Source organism: Lissotriton helveticus, chromosome 7 (assembly GCF_964261635.1).
Source record: "Lissotriton helveticus chromosome 7, aLisHel1.1, whole genome shotgun sequence".
Lineage (NCBI taxonomy): Eukaryota > Metazoa > Chordata > Amphibia > Caudata > Salamandridae > Lissotriton > Lissotriton helveticus.
In genome coordinates this window covers 1292157552-1292180541 of record NC_136068.1, presented here as the reverse complement: position 1 = coordinate 1292180541, position 22990 = coordinate 1292157552, and the positions used below count along the sequence as shown (strand labels likewise).

Here is a 22990-nt window from a genome sequence, read left to right as displayed (position 1 = left end):
ACCAGATGTCTGCAACCAAAACAACATATATTAAACCGATGGTTTACGATTTAAAGAAACCTGTTTGAACCGATCCGAAAGTTCACCTCGATAAGTATCGATTTTGAGAAATTGTCCTGAAGAAGGTGTAAACATTTTTTTTAAAAACGAAACGCTGCGTCGACAACTACTTTTCTCAAAAAATTGTAACTTGCATAAGAAATGTATTTTAATATGTGATGATGTTTATTATGTGATTTTAGCATTGAAAATATTTTTAATATATCTGTTTTGCTTTGATAGCAAATTTTTATTCTTTGTGTACCGTGACTTAATAAAATGAACAATAAAGCTTCAACATAAGTAATTTGCATTTTGTCCAGTTTGACAGTGGTACATTGAACAGTATGGTATGAGTTTCTTTTCATTGTAGGTCTTGAGGATATTTAGTCCTTTTCTGCTTTTAGGGACTCTTTATTTTTGTCTTCTATACCCCTTGTCCCTTATAGGATCAGTTAGGGGATCTTTCAAATATTTTTCTGTGTTACACAGAACGTATACAGTACCAAAAAAGAGAAGTGTAAAGAGAAACTAATGTGCAGCAATTTACAGAGTTGACAATGAGCAATGTGCAGAGCCACGCAGAAACATACAGACCCCACACAGAAAGAAAAGCAGAAGAAATGAACAATGTACACAGCAGACACCAGGCAATGGACAGAGCCAACAAAGCAATGCGCCAAGCCGAAAAGCTCAGTTTGAAGGAGTCAACGATGTGCAATGCGCAGAGCCAACACAGAGAAACATACAGAACTAATGGACAGCAATGTGTAGAGCCAAAAATGAGCTCTGCCCAAAGCTAAACAGGAGAAATCTGCAAAGTCCCGATGTAGAGAATGTACAGGGCCAAAAGTGAGCAATATACAGAGCCAACAGGATACAACATGTGGATCCAGTCGAGAGCAATGAGTAGAACCAGCACAGTACAATGTGCAGCGCCAACAGAACAGAGAGTAATGTCCAGAACCAGAAGTCTGACGGATGTGTCTTTCCCAAACCCATTCCCTCCAGACTCAGCCACAAAGGGGTGCATCCAGATAGACATGGTGGACTTACGTGTGTTCGCTTTGCACATCCCACAGAGGAACAGCAGCATCAGGGTCAGGACCCACAGTCTTTGAGAGGGCAGGTCCATGCTTCTCCACCTACAACAAATGATCAGAGTTAAGTCCTGGGTATCCAGCAGACAGAGAAAGAGTGACTGAGGAGTTTACAGCATGACAAGAGAGTGAGGGACTTGCGTGCTGGAGCCAGGACACGTCCTAATGTAAGTGCTATCTACGGACATGTGACCTGGAACACAGACATGTTAAGATGCTGTCTCTAATAATGTGAGCTCGAGCAGAGACATGCACTGGTGCTGGTGCTGTCTAAGGATATGTGAGCTAAAGCACGGAGTCGCTGATGTTGATGCTGATGCTGGAACAGAGACATGCCCAGATGACAATAGTGTCTGAGATCATGTGAGGTGGTGCTGACACATGTTATGGTGGTGATGCTGTCTGTGTTCATGTGAGGTGGTGCTGACACATGTTCTGGTGCTGATGCTATCTGGGGTCATATGAGCTGGAGCAGGAACATGTTCAGATGGCGCTGCTGTCCAAGATCAAGTCAAGCGGTGCTGAGGCATATTCTGAGGCTAATGCTGTCTGGGATCACATGAGGTGGTACTGACACATGTTATGATGCTGATAGTGTCTGAGGTCATGTGAACTGGAGCAATGACACGTCTTGATGCTGGTACTGTATGAGATCAAGTGAGCTGGAGCAAGGACACATACTGATGCTGGTACTGTCTAACCACATGTGACCTTCAGCAGGGACAAGTTAAGATATATACGCTGTCTAAGGTTGAGTGAGCTGGAGCAGGGACACGTCCTAGTACTGATGTTGTCTAAGGTCATGTAAACTGGAGCAGAAACTCGTCCTGGTGCTATCTTTATTAATTTATTTTTATTTATTTAAAGAGTTTTATATAGCGCTGGCTAGACCCGGAGGTATCAGAGCGCTTTACATGAGAATCAACAATGTAACAGAAAAAGTTCAACAATTACACAATAAATCCCGCCCAAAAAAGAATAGGCAATACAATTAGGAGAGGGGAGAAAGGAGAGAGAGAGGTAGTGGAGGGGGCAGGGGAGGTGAGAAAGGGAGGATAGGGGAAGAGACAATATGGAGAGACGAAAAGAGATCTGTCTAAGGACCGACAGGGTAAGGAGAAGACCAAGGAGAGAATCCACGGCCCATCACACCTATAGCTAAACCAGGTAGCTCCATCAAGCATCAGACAAAAAAATGTTCAGCCTCAATACATTGAGAGAAGGGAGAAGGAGAGACATAAAAAGAGGGAGGATGCAGGAGGAGACAGCAGGAGGGACGAAAGGAAGTGCAACAATGTGGTTTAACAGTATAACAGAAAAAGATCAACAATTATACCTTACAACGAACAGTCAGCAATACGATAGGAGAGGAGAAAAAGGAGAGAGAAAAGAAGTGGGGGAAGGTGAGGTGAGAAAGTGAGGATAAGGGAAGAGACAACCGTAGAGACGAGAGGAAATCTGTCTAAAGACCGACTGGGTAGGTGACGACCAAGGAGGGAATCCACGGTCCGTCTCCCCTATAGCTAAACCAGGTAGCTCCATCGGGCATCAGACAAAGTAGTTCGGTGTCCTGTGAGGCGGTGCTAAGACATGTTGTGATGTTGTACTGTCTGAGATAATGTGAGGAGGTGTTGAGAGATGTTCTAAAGTTGATACAGTCTGGGATCATGTGAGCTGGTGCTGAGACACGTAATGTTGTTATCGCCTAATAACGCAACCTGGTGCACGATCGTCACAAGCCTGTGAGAGAGGGACATGACATGATGCTGATGGGGCAGTAGCATGTCTTGATACTGGCACTGATATGCAATAGGTGAGCTCGTAAGGAAAATTATAATGCTGATATTGATTGAAAATCTCTGAACTGGTGTGGGGATATGTCAGGACCTAGTGAACATGTGAGCTGGTGAAGCGACATGTCTCGATGCTCTTACTACCATGATATAGGGCAATGTAATCATGAGGATGCTGCCTGGAAGATGTATGCAGCCACCGGTATATGCGTAGATTCTGACACTGGCATGCGAGCTGGATGTTGGGACACCGGGAACCTTGTGAGCTATAGCAGGGACATGTCTTGAAGCTGGTTTCTTCGGTAAACATCGTTTACCACGAAGTTTTAACAACGCGGTACCTTTAGCACGCATCCCTTACAACGCAAGTCGTTACCACGACTTGCGCTGGAGGGCGCTAAAGGAATAAAAATAGTAAATTTACTATCCCAACACCTTCCCTAGGGTCCACGAGGACTGGTGTTAGAATAGTAAATTATACTATTCGAAATCCGCACCCCAAACGCAAGTCGTGGTAACGACTTGCGTTGTAAGGGATGCGTGCTAAAGGGATGCGTTGTGACGGTACGCGTTGTACCGTCATACATCCGGTTTCTTCTGCTTACCTACAGGCTGTTGTTACATGTGATGCGGATGTCCTGAGCAGGTGAGTAAACACAAGCACATAGACTACATCACTAACCTGGGCCTCATTTATATATTGGTGGTCGGCCTGTTGTTCCACTAGCCAACAGAGTAAATACCTCTGTCGCCCTGGTGGAGGTTACGACTGCCAAATTAATAAATGGTTGCCAAGCTGGAAGTAATTTATAAAGCATTGGCAGGAACCACCGTAACAGTGGTTCATGGCAATGCAATCCACTGTTGGGTGCAGGTTTGCAAACGAAAATCCCAAAACAGGATTTTTTTTTTCAAAAATAAAATAATTATGCTCCCTTCGGCGTGGGAGTCATCTCCCATGGCAGGGGGAGCATCATTTACATTTTACAATTTCTCACCACCAGGGTTTGTCTGGCGGTGCCGGACAGTAAACAATTATTACATCTCTACCCTTCCTGATTGGGCGGCGGACATGTAGTCATTTCTCCACTGGCTCTACCTCAGCTTGACTGTCAGAGATGTTTGACCAGGGTGGGGACAGAGTAGTCACCGCCGTAGCGAGATGGAAGGTCTGCCCACATTTAAGTCATACGGGTGGACCTATATGTTGGAGGTATGTATGCTCCGTCGCCACTGAGACAGAGTACACATACTGCAAACATATAATTTGGGCCACTGTTTCAGAAGCTTCACTCTAGCTCTAGTGATACAGTAGGGATTTCTTTGGTCTAGTATGAGACAGGAGTAGCCATTTTTTACGTGGTTTAGTGTTGTGCATTTGGGGGGGGGGGCGGGGAACGGGTGCAGGTTGGGAAGATGCTATGAACAATCCTGAACTCAGGATGTTTTTTTTCTCACTTTATCACCTCCATACTTTCATTCTGACCTGCACCATATTAGGACAAATCTCTGCATCTTACTCACAGCCCCAACTCCTTCCTCTTTGATCTCCATCCAAGCACACACCCACCTCACCCTAATCACGCAGTTGTGTGTTAATTCTCCAACTCAAATCTGCCAAACGCTCCCCTCCATGTACATCACTTAAGCATATGATAACCATCTAAGAGCAGCACTCCATAGTATAGGGAGACAGGTGGGCGATGAGGAATCTGCAGCTGGAGTATCCACCAATAAGAGTTGAACCAAAGGTAAGTGTCATTATTTTGATTGGTGCTACTAGTCGCAGATTCCTCACCTTGTGATCTGTACCAGTTCAATGATCCCTTCAAGGAGGTGAGTCTGAGAAGTAGACTTACACCACAAAGACCTGCAGGGCGGCGCAGGCAAAATGAGAATCCGTTGCTCAGACAGGAAAGAAGGAAACCATTCTTTGGTTCACATGGTAGAATGGACCTCTGTTGTTGACAGAACTGCCTCAATTGCACAAAAAGATCATGTGTTTTGAAGTAAAAGGAAATTAAAGAAAAGAAAATGTATCAAGTATAAGAAATGTGAAATCATTTTAAATTCCTCCAAAGGTCAATGCGAAAGGGTGTTTCTTTTTATCCTCTTTCGTGTTTGAAAACTTCAGATTCCTACACCGACTCTAGTGAAAATACTTTGATGATTAGTGTATATGTCTAAAAAGGACTTTGAACGTGAATCTGTGGAAGGAAATGAGGCCGGATATAAATCGCAATTTTCCTTATTCTGTAAAACTCTTCAATTGGTATCCAAAGATGCCACCAACATTGTGTGCCAAAGATGGCGACGTGGCCCTCTGCTTTCACAAGAAGAAAAACCTTGCCTCTAACATATAACTTATCTCCACCAGTACAGTAATGAGGGCCACCGTCTAGGAGCCTCCAAACCATGAAAAGCAAAGCAATTCTACGGTGTAACATCAGCAGTGCGGGCCATATCTGAAACCCACAGTGCTTGCCACAACTTTCTCACTAGATTGAGCCTCCTTGCAAAGGATTTCTGCCCATCGCCACTCTGTGATATCGTCTTTAGGAGTTGTCTACACTGCTGGGGGTGTAAGTAATGTGACCATCTTTCACTAGTGGAGTCCGCAACTTTATGCATGCAAATGTGTTTCTGTTTGAATGTTAATGCGGAAGAAGATATGGAAAGTCAATATTAAAATTGTGTTGATAACTGTAATTAATGAATTTGAAATGCCTTGTCATGTTTATGAAATGTCAAATATGAAACATGGCCGTTTTACACCCACGCAAATCTCTATTGATGATTATAATGTGGGTTATCAGGTTCTCAGGAGGGAGCGGGGAGTATGCTGGGGGATCCGGGTCCAATGGAATAAACGTTTGGAGGCATTGCTTTTAGGTCGACGCCTACCAGATAGCAAAGCTGTTGGTCTGCTAAGTACATCTTGAGGACATACTTCCCTAAAAAAATAATTATGCCCATTGCTTACCATTGGTTTGTGGTTTATGTCACACTTGCTAGCTATTTACTGGAATTGTTTTAGGCTGTCCAACCTGAGTTCGTCCCTTCCATGCCATATTTACTGTATTCTTCCACCCATAGTTGCTTTCTGTAAACATGCCTTTCCATCTTGTACTTATCTCGTCACAATTGCTGTGCATTCAAAGACAGAGGTCACATTCCAGGCTCTATCTTATGAGTGAGTTTGGTGCTTACTTTTCTTTCTCTGATTTCAAGGTGGGAGGATGTATTAGACAATCATGCTGGCTACTCGGGGTGTGCTGGAGGAACGCTGTATAATGTTATTGTTTTCTAGCACACAACAACATTTAAATGTCTGTAAATGACCTGTGCAGATATTTCAGAATATATCCAAATTAGGAAAGCACAAATGAAGCAAATTTTGGGGTATTTATTAAGTGTGGTGGAAGCAAATGTTTTAATATGATCAAAACAAATCAATACACTAGGGTGATGACATTTCTAACCATTATCGTTTGTACACTGTATACTTTTATCAGTAAAACTGTAGGTCTGTGCAAATGTAATGGTCATTTCAATTGAAGATGTGTTGTATGTAATGGCATTACGCTACCGCACCATGCATACTCCACTTTACTCCACTCCCCACCACTGCACTCTACCCTGCACTACTTCACATTATGCCACCCAGGGCCGGACTGGCTACCGGGCAGTTGTGTGTGCTGCCGAGCTGGGGGTTAATTTCTCAGTGGTGGGGGCTTATTTCGTTGATGGGGACCTGCGTGCGCATTGAAATAAAAAAAGCAAAACTAATTTCGTTTTTCACACGCAGGTCCCTATCAAAGAAATCAGCCCCCAGCACTGCAGCACACACAACTGCCCGGTAGCCAGTCCGGCCCTGATGCCACCCCACACTGTGTCACTGAACTCTACTCTGCACCCCTCCACTTTATGCCTCCCCACTCAAAACCACTCTACTCAATGCCAATGCACTCTACCCCATTCTACTCTACTGTGCACCCCTATACTCTTCGCCACTGCATTCTATGCAACTCCACTCTATGCCACTCTACTCTATGTCACTGCAATCTATACAATCTACGCTTCATCATTCTACTCTGTGACACTGTAATCTACTCTAACCACTTCACTCAGTGTCAATGCCATCTACACCCCTTTACTCAAAACGAATGCAGTCTACGCCAAACTACTCTGCACAACTACACTCTACGCCACTATACTCTACTCTGCAGCACTCTTCTATGGCACGGTATTCTATTCTGTACCATGGTACTCTATGTCACTCATCTTTACACCAATCTACTCTGCACCACTCTACTCTATGCCCCTGCACTCTACGCCCATGCACTCTACTATACACCACTGCAATCTACGACAGCCTACTCTACAACACTGCACTTCCTGCCACTTAACTCTATGCCACTCTACTCTAAGCCACTGCACTCTACTCTGTACAACTATATGCCAATGCACTTTTTGCCACTACACTCTATGCCACTCTAGCCTGCATCAATAAACTCTACTCCATTGCACTCTACACTGCAACACTCCACTCTATTCTACGCAACTGCACTCCACTTCACTCTCTGGCACTTTACTCTGCAACACTTCACTCTCTGCCACTGAACTCTACACCATCTACTCTTCATCACTGCACTTTGTTCTGCACCACTCTACTCTACGACACTCTACTGCACTCTCGGGGGATGTTGTGAAGTGAATGGTGTCCCGGTAGATGATGCTGATTCCACCTCTGTGCTTGTTGGTTCGGTCCGGGTGTGATATCTTTTAACCTTTGGGGATGGTGGTGGCGATGGCTGGTGTGGACGTGGGGTGAAGCCAGGTTTCTGTGAGGAAGATGACATCCAGAGTGAGGAAGGAGAGCATGTCCCAGATCTCCAGCGCACATCCTGAGAGAACTCTACGTCACAGCACTCTATGTCAATCTATGCTGTACTTTATGCCACTTCATTCTAGGCCACTCTACGACACATCACTCTACAACACTCCACTCCGCGATACCACACTTCATTAAACGGTACTCTTGTCTATCACACTATACTCCACTCTATGCCACTTCACTCTAATCCACTCTATGTCACTCTACGACACTGTGCTCCACTCTACGATGCTCAACACAACTCCCTCTATGCCACTCCATGCCACTTTACTCCACTCTAGTCTATGCCACACTACTCCACTCCACTCAACGCCACTCTATCCTACTCCACTCTACAACACTCTACGCCACTCTACTCCAATGTGCGCCACTCCACTCTACAACACTCTACTCAACTCTATGCTATTATTCAATACTACACTACACTACTTCACTGTATCGCACTCCACTCTATGGCAATCTACTCTGCACTACGCCACTCTAAAACATTTTAATCCACTCTATACAACACCCTCTGCGCCACTGCACTCTGCACTACACCACTCCACGACAATCTATGCCACTCCACTCTATAACACTCTACTCCACTCTATGCTTATTCACTCTACTACACTTTACTCCCTCCACAACACTCCACAACACTCTATGCCACTCCACTCTATGACACTCCACTTCATTCCACTCCACACCACTCAACTCTATGGCTCTCTACTTCACTCCATAACACTCCATGACACTCTACTTTATGATACTCCACTCTACGCCACTCTCCTTAGCTTTTAGCCATGCTGAACAGCAGCCCCCCTGGTGTACAAAATAGCTAAAACTTATTAGCAAAGTCAATAGGTCTTGCATACGTCATACCTATTGGTTTTGCCAATGTTTGTTATATACAGTTACGGTTTGTAAATCTATTAAAAATGTATCAAAAAAAAATAAATGTGTTTTGTCTCAGGATGGTAGAAAACATGTCGGAAGTGGTGTGCCCGCTCCTTAATATTAGAAAAAAAAGTCAAAATAAAATTCCTAACCTTGCTTTACTGAAAGCCCTAGGAGCCAGGGAAGAGGAACAAGTACTTTTAAGTGCATGATAACCACACCCTCCCACGGTTCGTGTATACCAGCAAGCGACGCTAGAGATTGGCATGATGGTTATTGATGTAGGGGAAGCTTTACAGAAGTATAATACTCTCACTGTACCCCTACCACTACTCAACGTATAGTGGCATAGAAGATTGACAGGCTTGATTAGCTGTACGGACAGTTTTTCCTGCTCTGGGAAGGCTTAATGGCATAACATGGCTCAATTTCGTTGCTGCTGCTCATGTTCGGTGTGCCCATTATCCCTGTAGTCGGATCATGCAGGTACTAGCTTAAAGCTAGGCACTGTATGTATGTGCTACATGGAGGTGCACTGCATCGTCGGCAGAAATACATGGTGCCTCTGCATATGAGTTGGACAATATGTGTTTGAAGGCCACTGTATTTAGAAGACTTCCAAATATTAAGTCCTGTGTGTGCTACACATAGGTATACACTGTACCCTTGTATTTAATTCTCTCAGGGTAATGCTCTGTTGGAAGTAAATGGCGGGTGTGGCCACCAACCAAGTCATGTTTGCCATTTGCCCTATGCTCTTGTATGCAGTGATCACAGGGACAGGTCTTGTGACCTACAGACAGGTCTGCCTAATATAATGCCCTGTTTGTACTACATGCAGGTTACCGGTTGCGAGAATATCCCCCTTCAAGCTACTTTGTATCACTCAAAAAGCAATACATGGCAAAGGACCTCTCTTCATCAGGAAAAAAAATCAACAAATACATACAACAAAGGAACTTACGCTCAAAAATGGCTCCCTGCTTCATAATAAAATTAATGGGTGGAGCATCTTTCTCTGTTCAAGCAACCCAAACTTTGAATCCAACCCCAAACTATGGAATTCCTTACCTACAAACATAAGATCATACAGACAACCATCTCCACTTCAGAAGATTAGTCAAGAGCTGGCTCTGCCCCACATGATGACTATACTCACAACTCAGGAATGTACTCAGACATAACAAACTATACTTTCACAGTAAAGGAAAAGAGCAGTTGTTTTATAAGTGCACCTCGTTTTACTATGAACTATGCCTCCTGTTTTAAGTAGATACATGTATATGAGGGGAAAACTACATATTGCACACCAAGATACATTTGTATGGCAGGCCATGTCAATTCACGGCTTCTATGTACATATAGGTTCTTATATAGAGGGTTATGTCTACTAATAATAATTACAATAAGTGAAATGTGTGTATTTATGTATATAAAAGTTGATTTGACAGCAGACCATGTACCTACTGCAGCTTCAATGTACATTTGGGTATTTATATAGAGGAGTTTAATCAAGCTTAACGTTACCAAGCATCATGTGTGTGTTTGATATATATATATATATATATATATATATATATATATATATATATATATATATATATACATACATACACACACACACACATATATATATATATACTAGGCAGAGTAATGGGAAGGATATATATGTGTGTGTGTGTATAAATTATTTACATCTTGCTAATAAAAAAACTCCATCCTTCACATTACTCTGTCTAGTATGAACTCCCAAACATCCTTCCCAAACTTTCACCCCTCCTTTAGCCGTCCCACAACACTAACAAGCACACACAACCACTACTTACAAGGGCTTACTAGTTCCCCTTTAGAAATCCAATCCTAACATTCTATTCCTACTCCGAACTCCCCCTTTTCAAGCACATACCTATCATTCTATCCCTACTCCAACCGCTACTAAACACGCATGAAATGAAGAGCACAAATCTAACAGAACCAATGCGCAAGAGAACAACAAAAAAATAACTTTTTAACCTACTAACTACTAATCTTGGGTTCCGAAGTGGCCTACTACTCGCCGAAAAAGCATTTCAATATCTCGTCTGGGGTTATGTCATGTTGTGGAATGCCATGTTGTTTAATGCTGTGTCATGTCATGTTGTTTATTGTTGTCATGTTGTTATGTTGAGAGATTTCTATAGCGTTGATTTGCTCTTAATACAGCCTGACAGATCTGTCAGATTCGGGTCCCTTCCCTCTCCTCAACCAATGAACCACTCTTACATCTCTCGGTATAGCTGTCACCTCCCTCCATTTGTTCTAGGACGATTCTAATCGCTCCTTCCCTGTCTCTCGGTGCTCGGCCTTATTCTCGTCCACCCTCTGCGGTGGGCACCCCAGAGGCTCGGTCTGGGCCCTCTGCTCCTGACACAGGGGAGCTCCCTGGGTGGCATGTCTTCCTTTGGCTGTCCCTATCACCTCTATGCTGATAAAATCCAAACCAGTGCTCTTTTGCTTTTTTTCCACATCTGAGCTCCACTCCTGCATCCTTAGCAGTCTCTTGGACTATGTTTAGTAAGTGGCCCTGACACCTCTTACCTTCAACTGATCGAAAGTGTTACATTTTTAAGCCTCGTCTACCCATGCTCATTATCTGCACTTCCTCGGTCTTTATTTACTGATTCCTTTTCGCCAATGTCCGCGCTCTTTTCCCATCTGATAGAAATATTGTTTTTAGGGCTCGGGCCTACGTCACCACGAAGTGGGGGCGGAGTTTCCGAGCTCTTATGTATTAGAAAAAAAAGAATTCTGAAAGGGGTCCGGGCTGCCACATTCCAGAAAGCGCGCGTTTTTTGCGTGTGGTATTTTGCCATGTGCATGGTAATTGATCCAGGCAAGGCTGTGTTTAAGTAAGGCAGCACGCCATAGGACTTAGGAATTTGTCAGTGTCCACTTCCTGCATAAAGTGTTCGGACACGCGCAGAAGAATACATAAATCCTCAATTACCAGCTGTCCGAGGTGCCGGCAATTGAAGGCAAATGGTGCTGGGAGCGTGTGCACTGCTGTGTTTTTTTTCCCTTCAGCTCTGTGTGCGCGCATGAACAGCCGGCCAGCAATGTAGAGAATCACATGCATCAGATCTCGTTTTTTTAAACAATTGCGATCGCGAAAGTGATGCTTTCTGTGCTGCTTGTTTTTCGTATGTAATCTTGTTCTTCCACGAACTCGATGGTAGCGGAGTATCCCATCCTCACCCTCTAGGTCACTTCATTAATTTTCCACGAGTCTGCCGTGTCTGGTGGCGAGTGCAGATTGGTAGTGCAGAGTGCAGAGTGGTAGTGCAGAGTGGTAGTGCAGAGTGGTAGTGCAGTTTGGTAGTGCAGAGTGCAGAGTGGTAGTGCAGAGTGCAGAGTGGTAGTGCAGAGCGGTAGTGCAGAGTGGTAGTGCAGAGTGGTAGTGCAGATTGGTAATGCAGAGTGCAGAGTGGTAGTGCAGAGTGGTAGTGCAGAGTGCAGAGTGGTAGTGCAGAGTGGTAGTGCAGAGTGCAGAGTGGTAGTGCAGAGTGCAGAGTGGTAGTGCAGAGTGCAGAGTGGTAGTGCAGAGTGGTAGTGCAGAGTGCAGAGTGGTAGTGCAGAGTGGTAGTGCAGAGTGCAGAGTGGTAGTGCAGAATGCAGAGTGGTAGTGCAGAGTGGTAGTGCAGAGTGCAGAGTGGTAGTGCAGAGTGAGAGTGCAGTTTGAGAGTGCGAGTGGTAGTGGTAGTGCAGATCGAGAGTGCAGAGTGCAGATTGGTAGTGCAGATTGGTAGTGCAGAGTGGTAGTGCAGAGTGGTAGTGCAGAGTGCAGAGTGGTAGTGCAGAGTGCAGAGTGGTAGTGCAGAGTGGTAGTGCAGAGTGCAGAGTGGTAGTGCAGAGTGCAGAGTGGTAGTGCAGAGTGCAGAGTGGTAGTGCAGAGTGGTAGTGCAGAGTGGTAGTGCAGAGTGAGAGTGCGAGTGGTAGTGCAGAGTGGTAGTGCAGAGTGCAGAGTGAGAGTGCAGAGTGCAGTTTGGTAGTGCAGAGTGCAGATTGGTAGTGCAGAGTGCAGATTGGTAGTGCAGAGTGCAGAGTGCAGAGTGGTATTGCAGAGTGCAGAGTGGTATTGCAGAGTGCAGAGTGGTAGTGCAGAGTGGTAGTGCAGAGTGGTAGTGCAGAGTGCAGAGTGGTGGTGCAGATTGGTAGTGCAGAGTGCAGAGTGGTAGTGCAGAGTGGTAGTGCAGAGTGGTAGTGCAGAGTGGTAGTGCAGAGTGGTAGTGCAGAGTGCAGAGTGGTAGTGCAGAGTGGTAGTGCAGAGTGGTAGTGCAGAGTGCAGAGTGGTAGTGCAGAGTGGTAGTGCAGAGTGCAGAGTGGTAGTGCAGAGTGCAGAGTGGTAGAGCAGAGTGGTAGTGCAGAGTGGTAGTGCAGAGTGGTAGTGCAGAGTGCAGAGTGGTAGTGCAGAGTGCAGAGTGGTAGTGCAGAGTGCAGAGTGGTAGTGCAGAGTGGTAGTGCAGAGTGCAGAGTGGTAGTGCAGAGTGGTAGTGCAGAGTGCAGAGTGGTAGTGCAGAGTGGTAGTGCAGAGTGGTAGTGCAGAGTGAGAGTGGTAGTGCTGAGTGCAGATTGGTAGTGCAGAGTGCAGATTGGTAGTGCAGAGTGGTAGTGCAAAGTGCAGAGTGGTAGTGCAGAGTGGTAGTGCAAAGTGCAGAGTGGTAGTGCAGAGTGGTAGTACAGAGTGCAGAGTGGTAGTGCAGAGTGCAGAGTGGTAGTGCAGAGTGGTAGTGCAGAGTGCAGATTGGTAGTGCAGAGCGCAGAGTGGTAGTGCAGAGCGCAGAGTGGTAGTGCAGAGCGCAGAGTGGTAGTGCAGAGCGAGAGTGCAGAGTGCAGATTGAGAGTGCGAGTGGTAGTGCAGAGTGCAGATTGGTAGTGCAGAGTGCAGATTGGTAGTGCAGAGTGCAGAGTGGTAGTGCAGAGTGGTAGTGCAGAGTGCAGAGTGGTAGTGCAGAGTGCAGAGTGGTAGTGCAGAGTGCAGAGTGGTAGTGCAGAGTGCAGAGTGGTAGTGCAGAGTGTAGAGTGGTAGTGCAGAGTGTAGAGTGGTAGTGCAGAGTGCAGAGTGGTAGTGCAGAGTGCAGAGTGGTAGTGCAGAGTGCAGATTGGTAGTGCAGAGTGCAGATTGAGAGTGCAGAGTGCAGATTGGTAGTGCAGAGTGCAGAGTGGTAGTGCAGAGTGCCTAAAACACATTGCCATTTACAATGCCATTATCTCTAACTTAAAACAAACCCGAGCCCTAATGCATTCCTAATGCTTGTTTTAATTCGGTGCTTAATTTGGGAAGGCCCCACATTTTACTTCTTGGCTTGTTACCCGCAGAGTCGAATGGTATGGCTGCCTTGACTTGATTCCCCCTCAAGCCTTTCTATTTCTCTCCCCTGCACTTCCTTCTCTTTATCACACTGTGACAGTTTATTTTTCATCTCTGTTTTCTCCCTTTGTTAGCTTTCCTAGCTCTCGTTTCCTCTTTCTTTCTACCTTTAATGGTGTCCTAGCTCGATCTACCTCTTTCCTTCTCTCTATGTGTCTTTCGGTCTCTTTTCTCTGGGTCAAAGTTGATTATGAAAATATGCCCCAGTGCCCTCCACCTTCAATCAGGAGAAAAAGAAAGATAGGAAAAAAGTGACAAAGTGAGGAAGCAGAGGTGAAAAATGACATGCACGCATGTGATAACGAGAAATGTAGGGTGGTGGATTTAAGAGGCATGAAGCAGACTCAATACTATGCACCCTTGGCATTCAGCAAATCAGGAAATTGGCAGTCCCAACTGCAGGCTGCTAAGAAAAACCTTTTGTTCTGCGCTTTTTTGTCTTCTTCAAATTAAGCCCTAGAATCAATAAATATGTGTGTCCCTTTACTTGATGTAATAATGTACACAAATCAGAAGTGATATTGTGCTCATTTCCACCATATGTATATTAAACCCTTCGGTTGCCCTCTATTTGTCAGTAAATTAATCCACACTTTCCAGTATCTGACAAGAGGCACAGAGTGCAATATGCTATTTATCACCATTGCTAAGTGTGGGGATGGGCAATGGCTCACAAGAGGCAAAGCCTCAACTGGGTGAAGATGCCCATCCATCAACAGTGGTAATAAATAGCATATTACACTTTACACTACTGCATATATGGTTTATGATTTGGAAAGTTTTTACAAGTGTACTTGTTTCAAAATCAGAATTCAAGGTATTAAATTTGTGCAGTAAGGTAAAAATAAATTGAGAGGGCCTTATAACTATTGCTGGGTCACTGGTATTGTGCGATCCTATACCTTTTGACATTTTGGCATGATTATAGATTTGCTGCACTTACCACATAATCCATCATCTTCTGCATAATTTGTAGATTTAAACAAAGTAGGTTTGTATCTAACTCAAACACATCGAAACTTACTAAAAATGCTGCAACATGTTTTGCCGTGCAGTAACAGGCAGTTTACTGCATAGCACCTTTCATTTGCTAATTGCTTCATGTGGGTTTTAAACTGATACTAATGCGGTGCAATCTCTTCCCAAAGATTACTAACATTGTAAAAACAACCAAAAAAGTTAATACTGCTACAAAATGTGCAGCATTATGTCTCATAATTTGTTTTATCATGCTACATAATTTAGTTAACTCTGCTGCATAATGTGTTCCTCTGTTGCAACATAATTCCAGTTGCACTATCAGCGGAGTTTTTTCCTGTTAAAGTAATTGTAACATGTCATCTATGAGGCAGCAAACAGTGTTTCGTCATGTCAATGTTTCTACACTTATACACTGAGGTATTAAACTTTAATTTGTCCTTTTCACTGTAATATTTAATGTGATAAAGTATGTTTATCTGGATCGTTGTTCTAGAAAATGTGTTATTGGGCCACTTTGGATATATATATATATCCAGCGCTTCGCCTCTGCAGGTTCAAGAAAGGACTGTCCAGGCCACCGGGTTCAAGAATGCGTAAATTTATTAATTGCATCACTCGACGCGTTTCGAAAGGCAAGCTTTCTTTTTCACGAGTGCAAGATATATATATATATATATGTATATATATATATATATATGTATACAGATCGATAGATAGATATTTTTCGCTTAAAAAATTAAGAGTCTCCCACCTGAATCAAGTCTATTGGCATGTATAGTATTATTAAATGCATGTTATGTTATTTTTTGTGAATTTGTAGAGCTCAGGTAATCACCATAGAAGGTATCCATGCACTGAGTACGGCAGGCCTGAAGGGGGAGGAGGAGATCAGATCTGGAAGAGCCATGTCTTAAGTTTCCTTCGGAAGTCCATGAGGGAGGGTAAGGTTCTGAGGTGTTTTGCAGGTTGTTCCAGTTCTTGGCTGTGAGGTATGAGAAGGAGCGTCCTCCGCTTCTGGTCTTCTTGATGCGAGGAAGGCAGATTGAAGGTGTCTGGTGGGTCGGTAGAAGTTGAGGCAGTGGTTGAGGTAAGCTGGACCGGTGTTGTGGAGAGCTTGGTAAGCGTGGGTGAATAGCTTGAACTTACATCCTTCCTGGACTGGAAACCAATGGAGATTGTTGACATGTGGAAAGATGTGGTTATTTCACAGGATGTTCAGGATTAGACTGACGGCACCGTTCTGGGTGGTTTGCAGTCAACGTAGGACATGAGCTGGGATTCCGATGTAAAGGGTGTTTCCGTAATCTAGTCAAGATGTAATGAGAGCTTGGATGACCATTCGTCTGGAGTTCAGTGGGATCCACTTGAAAATCTTGCATAGCATTGGTAGGATGTGGATGTTTGATGAGGAGACAGCGTTGATCTCTCTGCTTATGGAGAGTTTGGCATTCAGGATAATCCTGATGTTCTTGGCATGGTCCGCGGAGGTGGTGGGGGCCCAAGTGCAGAGGGCCACCAAGAAGCTTCCAAGGGGTAATGGTTGTTGCCGAAGATAAGGACTTTGGTTTTGTCTGTGTTGAGCTGGAATATGGCAACAATGGGATGACCCTATGTCCCTCAGAACCTGGGTATGTATATAATATGCTACAATGGTTCTGTCAGGGAGAACCCACTTGCTTTGAAGAAAATGAAATTGAAAAGAAACAAGAAAACTTGTTTGATACCTATTAAATAAGTATGAAAAGTGTAGCATTTACTTTGGTTAAATCATGAAACGCATATCAAATGATGTTGGAACGTATATCAAATGACGTTGGAACACGGATCAAACAAAACACCTACTAGTATATGCTTGCAAAATACTTTTCTTTTATATCAATTAAAGCTTAAATCAATATTTACAAGTAAACAGAGGGCCGGTCAATACAGGAAATACTGAAAAAGGTGGCGTGGTACGGTGACATTAAGTGCTCAGTGATAGTGGTGCAGTGCATATATTAATTGTGTTCCGTCATTTGATATGCGTTTCATGATTTAACCAAAGTAAATGCTACACTTTTGTGTGTTGAGGAAGGGAGATATCCATGTGAGGGCCGGTCCCACAGATACCCACGTGCTGACGTTTTATGATGAGTGGCTTGCGAGAGAGGTCGAGGAGTATGAGTGCAGCAGTTTCTGCTCGTCTGGAACGCATCCAATTTCATCGGTAGCCGCAATGAGGGCTGTCTTGGTGCTGTGGTTGGTGTGAAAGCCTGATTGAGAGCTGTCTGGGAGTTGATGGAGTTCTAGGCTATCTGCGCTTTGGGTATTGATGGCTTTTTCAATTACTTTAACTGGAAAAGGCAGGAGCGAGATGGATCTGTAGCTGCTGTGGCTGTTGGGGTCCGCTGTTGGTTTCTTCAATAGGGCGTTGACTTCTGCAGTTTTTCAGCAAGATGGGAGGTTGATGGTGGTATAGAGGTCTTGATGATAATGGTCTGAAGAGACTCCTGAGTTGATGGGGTTCATATGGGTGGATGCTTTCTTTGTTTGAGAGGGGCTTCCAGCTGCTTAGCTGCTGTTTGGCAATGAAAGAGATGTCCGGCTGGTCAGGGGAGTTTGTATTGGTATGCTGTGGGTAAAATGTATTGTAGATTTTGGCAATCTTCTGTTCAAATAATTTTGAGAGGTCGTTGCAGAGTGCATAACAAGTACATGTGTAGTACACTGTTAATATTGGTGGGGGGGTCCAGTGACAACATAAACCACTTAGTCGAAAGCAAAGTTGTTAGCAAATAGAAAAAGAATCTTGAGACAGCACAATAGGACCATATTACACATGAAACTAATTATATAATTTTTCATATTAAATGTGTATTTTGGGGTAGTTAGCTTGAAAATAACTATTTAATTCAAAGTGCAGCTAACAACAATGAACACTGACTGGAATTAAGAAGTTTAGGTGTTGTTTACTTTACATGAATAAATCATTAATAAAGCAATGGGTTGTGGTTAGGGTCAGTGAATTTATGGGATTCTGTGGCAGCAGTATTCACCACTTAATTATGGATTTACAGCATTTGCAGCATACTTTTCATAATTTACTTATATTTAAAAAATTGCTTCTATCTCAAATAGATTAAAATAAAACCGCTAGAGAATGTGCGTTCCACATAATATTATTTTTTTGTCACATCATTTACATACCATTGCCACATAATTTGGTCCTCCGTGCCCCATTACCCTCGTAGCTCAGGGAATGGTAAAGCTCTGCTGATTGGTTTGAGGGCTGCCATCAAGATGATGAAATCCATATTTCAAAGGCAGATGTGAAATAGTTCTAGTATTTCACGGTTGCCTGTGGAATATGAGTTTTTACCTCTACATTTTGTGCAATAAGAGTACCTAAATGTTACACACACACACACATATATTTGTGTGTGTGTGTGTGTGTATATATATACTGTACAGCACCTTGCCGTTTTTAGACGGTTGTTATTTCCTTGCTGTATTACACCTCCTCCATCTAATTGTAAAGGTCCTTGCCGTTATTACATCTAATGTTCACTGTAAAGCGCTCTGATGCCTCTGGGACTTGTACACGCTGTTATAAAACTGTAAATATTAACGTGTATGCCACTCAAAATCTTAACCCTCAAACTCACTGCGAAGAAAATGTTTGGATCTTTTTCAATTCCTTGAACACACGTTTATTTTACTTTTCTATTCTGTTTCTTTTGTACAGTTCTGCCTCAAGTGGCGTAAGTCCGCGCTTAATGAAACTTCTAAAAATTAAACTAAATAAAACGGGCTACTTTTCTTCCGCGCGTGGCCCCCTCTGCATGCTGCAGTGTGCACACCCTGTGCGCAGCGGGAGCGTGGAGCTGCCGACTCGGCACTTTCACTTCAGTCTTCGATCGGCGGGCTGGTGCTAATGACCCTCTGAGGGCAGGGCCCTCTGCTGCTGCTGAGCCCGTGTATGCCATCCCTGCAGGCCCCGGAGCCCTCGGGGTGAATACCAGCACCTTCACCCACCTCTCCGCCCGATGCAAATTCCAACTCATGGCTGTGAAAAATGATTGCAAACAGTCGCTCATATGTGCGTAGGTGAAGCTTGCACTGATGCACTTACTGTACACATTCTATTCATGGGAAGGTTGTGCGGCTGCTGACCTGTTCTGTGCGTGTAAGGACGCTTGCACTGCTGCTGACCCTGTTCCGTGCGTGTAAGGGACGCTTGCACTGCTGCCGACCCTGTTCTGTGTGTAAGGGAGGCTTCCACTGCTGCTGGCCCTGTTCCGTGCGTGTAAGGGACGCTTGCACTGCTGCTGGTCCTGTTCTGTGCGTGTAGGGGATGCTTGCACTGCTGCTGACCATGTTCTGTGCATGTAAGGACGCTTGCACTGCTGCTGACCCTGTTCTGTGCATCTCCTTAGACCACTCTGAGGGTTCGTCCCACACCCTAGGCCCCTGTCTAGAGGCTGTTGCTAGATGGATGCAATCTTCCTGCCTGAAACTTAATGGGGAGAAGATAGACATCATCCTACTGGGCAACCCTTCTCCCTCTGCCCTTGCATCCATCTGGCCACCATGTCTGGGCCCGCCTCCCGTTCCTAAGTCCCAAATAAAGAGCCTCGGGATCTGGCTCGACAAAGCTTTGGACTTCTCGGCCCAAGCTACTAAGACCGCCGCCACCTGTTTTGGGCTTATGAGGATGTTGCGGAAGGTGCTCCCTCTGCTTCCATTCCAGGCAAGGAGGGTTCTGGTCCAGGCCCTTGTACTCTCCCGCCTGGACTACGGGAATGCTCTTTATATGGGAGCTCCGTTTTCCGTCACCCAGAAGCTCCAAGTCACACAAAACAGTGCGGCCCGCTTACTTCATAATCTCCCCCGCTGGCAGTCAGCAAGAAATGCCTTGAAGGAGCTCCACTGGCTCCCTGTAGTGGTAAGAGTACAATTCAAGGCCATGTGTATTCTACACAAAGCCTTTCATCGTACAGGTCCCGCAATTCTTCATTCTTTGGTTACACCTTATGTCCCGTCCCGCTCCCTTCGTTCCTGCACCCTCCAGCTGGCCACCTCCACCAGAGTCAGGAAAGCCCGCTGGGGAGGCCGCTCTTTTTCCCATACTGCGGCTAAGCTCTGGAACACCCTCCCTCTATCTCTTCGAGGTAACAGTAATTATATGTCCTTCAGGATAGCTCTGAAAATGCACTTGTATGTTAAAACCTGCTGATCTGCCCGAGCTCGCGTTGAACACTCAGTCACAAGCGCTGCGAGGCCTCCGGGTAGTCTAGCGCTATACAAATGCAATTTTCATTCATTCATTTCATGTAAGGACGCTTGCACTGTTGCTGACCCTGTTTTGTGCGTGTAAGGGACGCTTGCACTGCTGCTGACCCTGTTCTGTGCATGTAGGGACGCTTGCACTGCTGCTGACCCTGTTCTGTGCGTGTAAGGGACACTTGCACTGCTGCTGTCCCTGTTCTGTGTGTGTAAGGGACACTTGCACTGCTGCTGTCCCTGTTCTGTGTGTGTAAGGGACGCTTTCACTGCTGCTGACCCTGTTCTGTGTGTGTAAGGGATGCTTGCACTGCTGCTGACCCTGTTCTGTGCGTGTAAGGGACGCTTGTACTGTTGCTCACCCTGGTCTGTGCATGTACTGTTGCTGAACCTGTTCTGTGCATGTAAGGATGCTTGCACTGTTGCTGTCCTTGTTCTGTGTGTGTAAGGGACGCTTTCACTGCTGCTGACCCTGTTCTGTGTGTGTAAGGGATGCTTGCACTGCTGCTAACCCTGTTTTGTGCGTGTAAGGGACGCTTGCACTGCTCCTCCCGCTGTTCTGTGCATGTAAGGGCGCTTGCACTGTTGCTGAACCTGTTCTGTGCATGTAAGGATGCTTGCACTGTTGCTGGCCCTGTTCTGTGCGTGTAAGGGACGCTTGCACTGCTGCTGGCCCTGTTCTGTGTGTATAAGGGACGCTTGCTCTGCTGCTGTCCCTGTTCTGTCCGTGTAAGGGACGCTTGTACTGTTGGAGACCCTGGTCTGTGCATGTAAGGACGCTTGCACTGTTGCTGAACCTGTTCTGTGCATGTAAGGATGCTTGCACTGTTGCTGAACCTGTTCTGTGCGTGTAAGGGATGCTTGCACTGCTGCTGGCCCTGTCCTGTGCGTGTAAGGGAGGCTTGCACTGCTGCTGACCCTGTTCTGAGCGTGTAAGGGAGGCTTGCACTGTTGCTGACCCTGTTCTGTGCGTGTAAGGGTCGCTTGCACTGTTGCTGACCCTGGTCTGTGCGTGTAAGGACGCTTGAACAGCTGCTGACCCTTTTCTGTGCATGTAAGGACGCTTGCACTGCTGCTGACCCTGTTCTGTGCTTGTAAGGGACAATTGCACTGTTGCTGACCTTGTTGTGTGCGTGGAAGGGACGCTTGCACTGCTCCTCCCGCTGTTCTGTGCGTGTAAGGAACGCTTGCACTGTTGCTGACCCTGTCCTGTGCGTGTAAGGGACGCTTGCACTGTTGCTGACCCTTTTCTGTGCATGTAAGGACGCTTGCACTGCTGCTGACCCTGTTCTGTGCGTGTAAGGGACGATTGCACTGTTGCTGACCTTGTTGTGTGCGTGGAAGGGACGCTTGCACTGTTGCTGACCCTGTTCTGTGAGTGTAAGGGACGCTTGTATTGTTGCTGACCCTGTTCTGTGCATGTAAGGACGCTTTCACTGCTGCTGACCCTGTTCTGTGAGTGTAAGGGACGCGTGCACTGTTGCTGACCCTGTTCTGTGCATGTAAGGATGCTTTCACTGCTGTTGACCCTGTTCTGTGTATATAAGGGACGCTTGCTCTGCTGCTGACCCTGTTCTGTGCGTGTAAGGGACGCTTGCACTACTCCTGTCCCTGTTCTGTGCGTGTAAGGGACACTTGCACTGTTGCTGTCCCTGTTCTGTGTGTGTATGGGAGGCTTGCACTGTTGCTATCCCTGTTCTGTGTGTGTAAGGGACGCTTGCACTGCTGCTGTCCCTATTCTGTGCGTGTAAGGGACGCTTGCACTGCTGCTGACCCTGTTCTGTGCGTGTAAGGGACACTTGCACTGTTGCTGTCCCTGTTCTGTGTGTGTAAGGGACGCTTGCTCTGCTGCTATCCCTGTTGTGTGCGTGTAAGGGACGCTTGCACTGCTGCTGTCCCTATTCTGTGCGTGTAAGGGACGCTTGCACTGCTGCTGTCCCTATTCTGTGCGTGTAAGGGATGCTTGCACTGCTGCTGTCCCTGTAGTGTGTGTGTAAGGGATGCCTGCACTGCTGCTGTCCCTGTTCTGTGCTTCTAAGGGACGCTTGCACTGCTGCTGACCCTGTTCTGTGCATGTAAGGGACGCTTGCACTGTTGCTGACCCTGTTCTGTACGTGTAAGGCCGATTGCACTGTTACTGACCCTGTTCTGTGCGAGTAAGGGACGATTGTACTGTTGCTGACCCTGTTCTGTACGTGTTAGGGATGCTTGCACTGTTGCTGACCCTGTTCTGTGCGTGTAAGGATGCTTGCACTGCGGATGACCCTGTTCTGTGTATGTAAGGGACACTTGTACTGCTGCTGACCCTGTTCTGTGCGTGTAAGGGCCGCTTGCACTGTTGCTGACCCTGTTCTGTGCATGTAAGGGATGCTTGCACTGTTGCTGATCCTTTTCTGTGCATGTAAGGACGCTTGCACTGCTGCTGACCCTGTTCTGTGCGTGTAAGGGACTCTTGCACTGCTGCTGGCCCTGTTCTGTGCATGTAAGGGACGCTTGCACTGCTGTTGACCCTGTTCTGTGCGTGTAAGGGACGCTTGCACTGCTGCTGGCCCTGTTCTGTGCGTGTAAGGGATGCTTGCATTGCTGCTGGCCCTGTTCTGTGCGTGTAAGGGACACTTGCACTGCTGCTGGC

General features: G+C 45.7%; 1 protein-coding gene across 1 annotated transcript in view; it reads right to left on the bottom strand.

The window, feature by feature from the left end:
- ITGB4 (integrin subunit beta 4) overlaps window positions 1-22990 on the bottom strand; it is a 293817-nt gene that overhangs the window by 249997 nt on the left and 20830 nt on the right. Inside the window, exon 2 of the mRNA XM_078654540.1 lies at window positions 1096-1184. Coding sequence (XP_078510666.1) covers window positions 1096-1184 — 89 coding nt within the window. The remainder of the gene's footprint in view (window positions 1-1095; window positions 1185-22990) is intronic.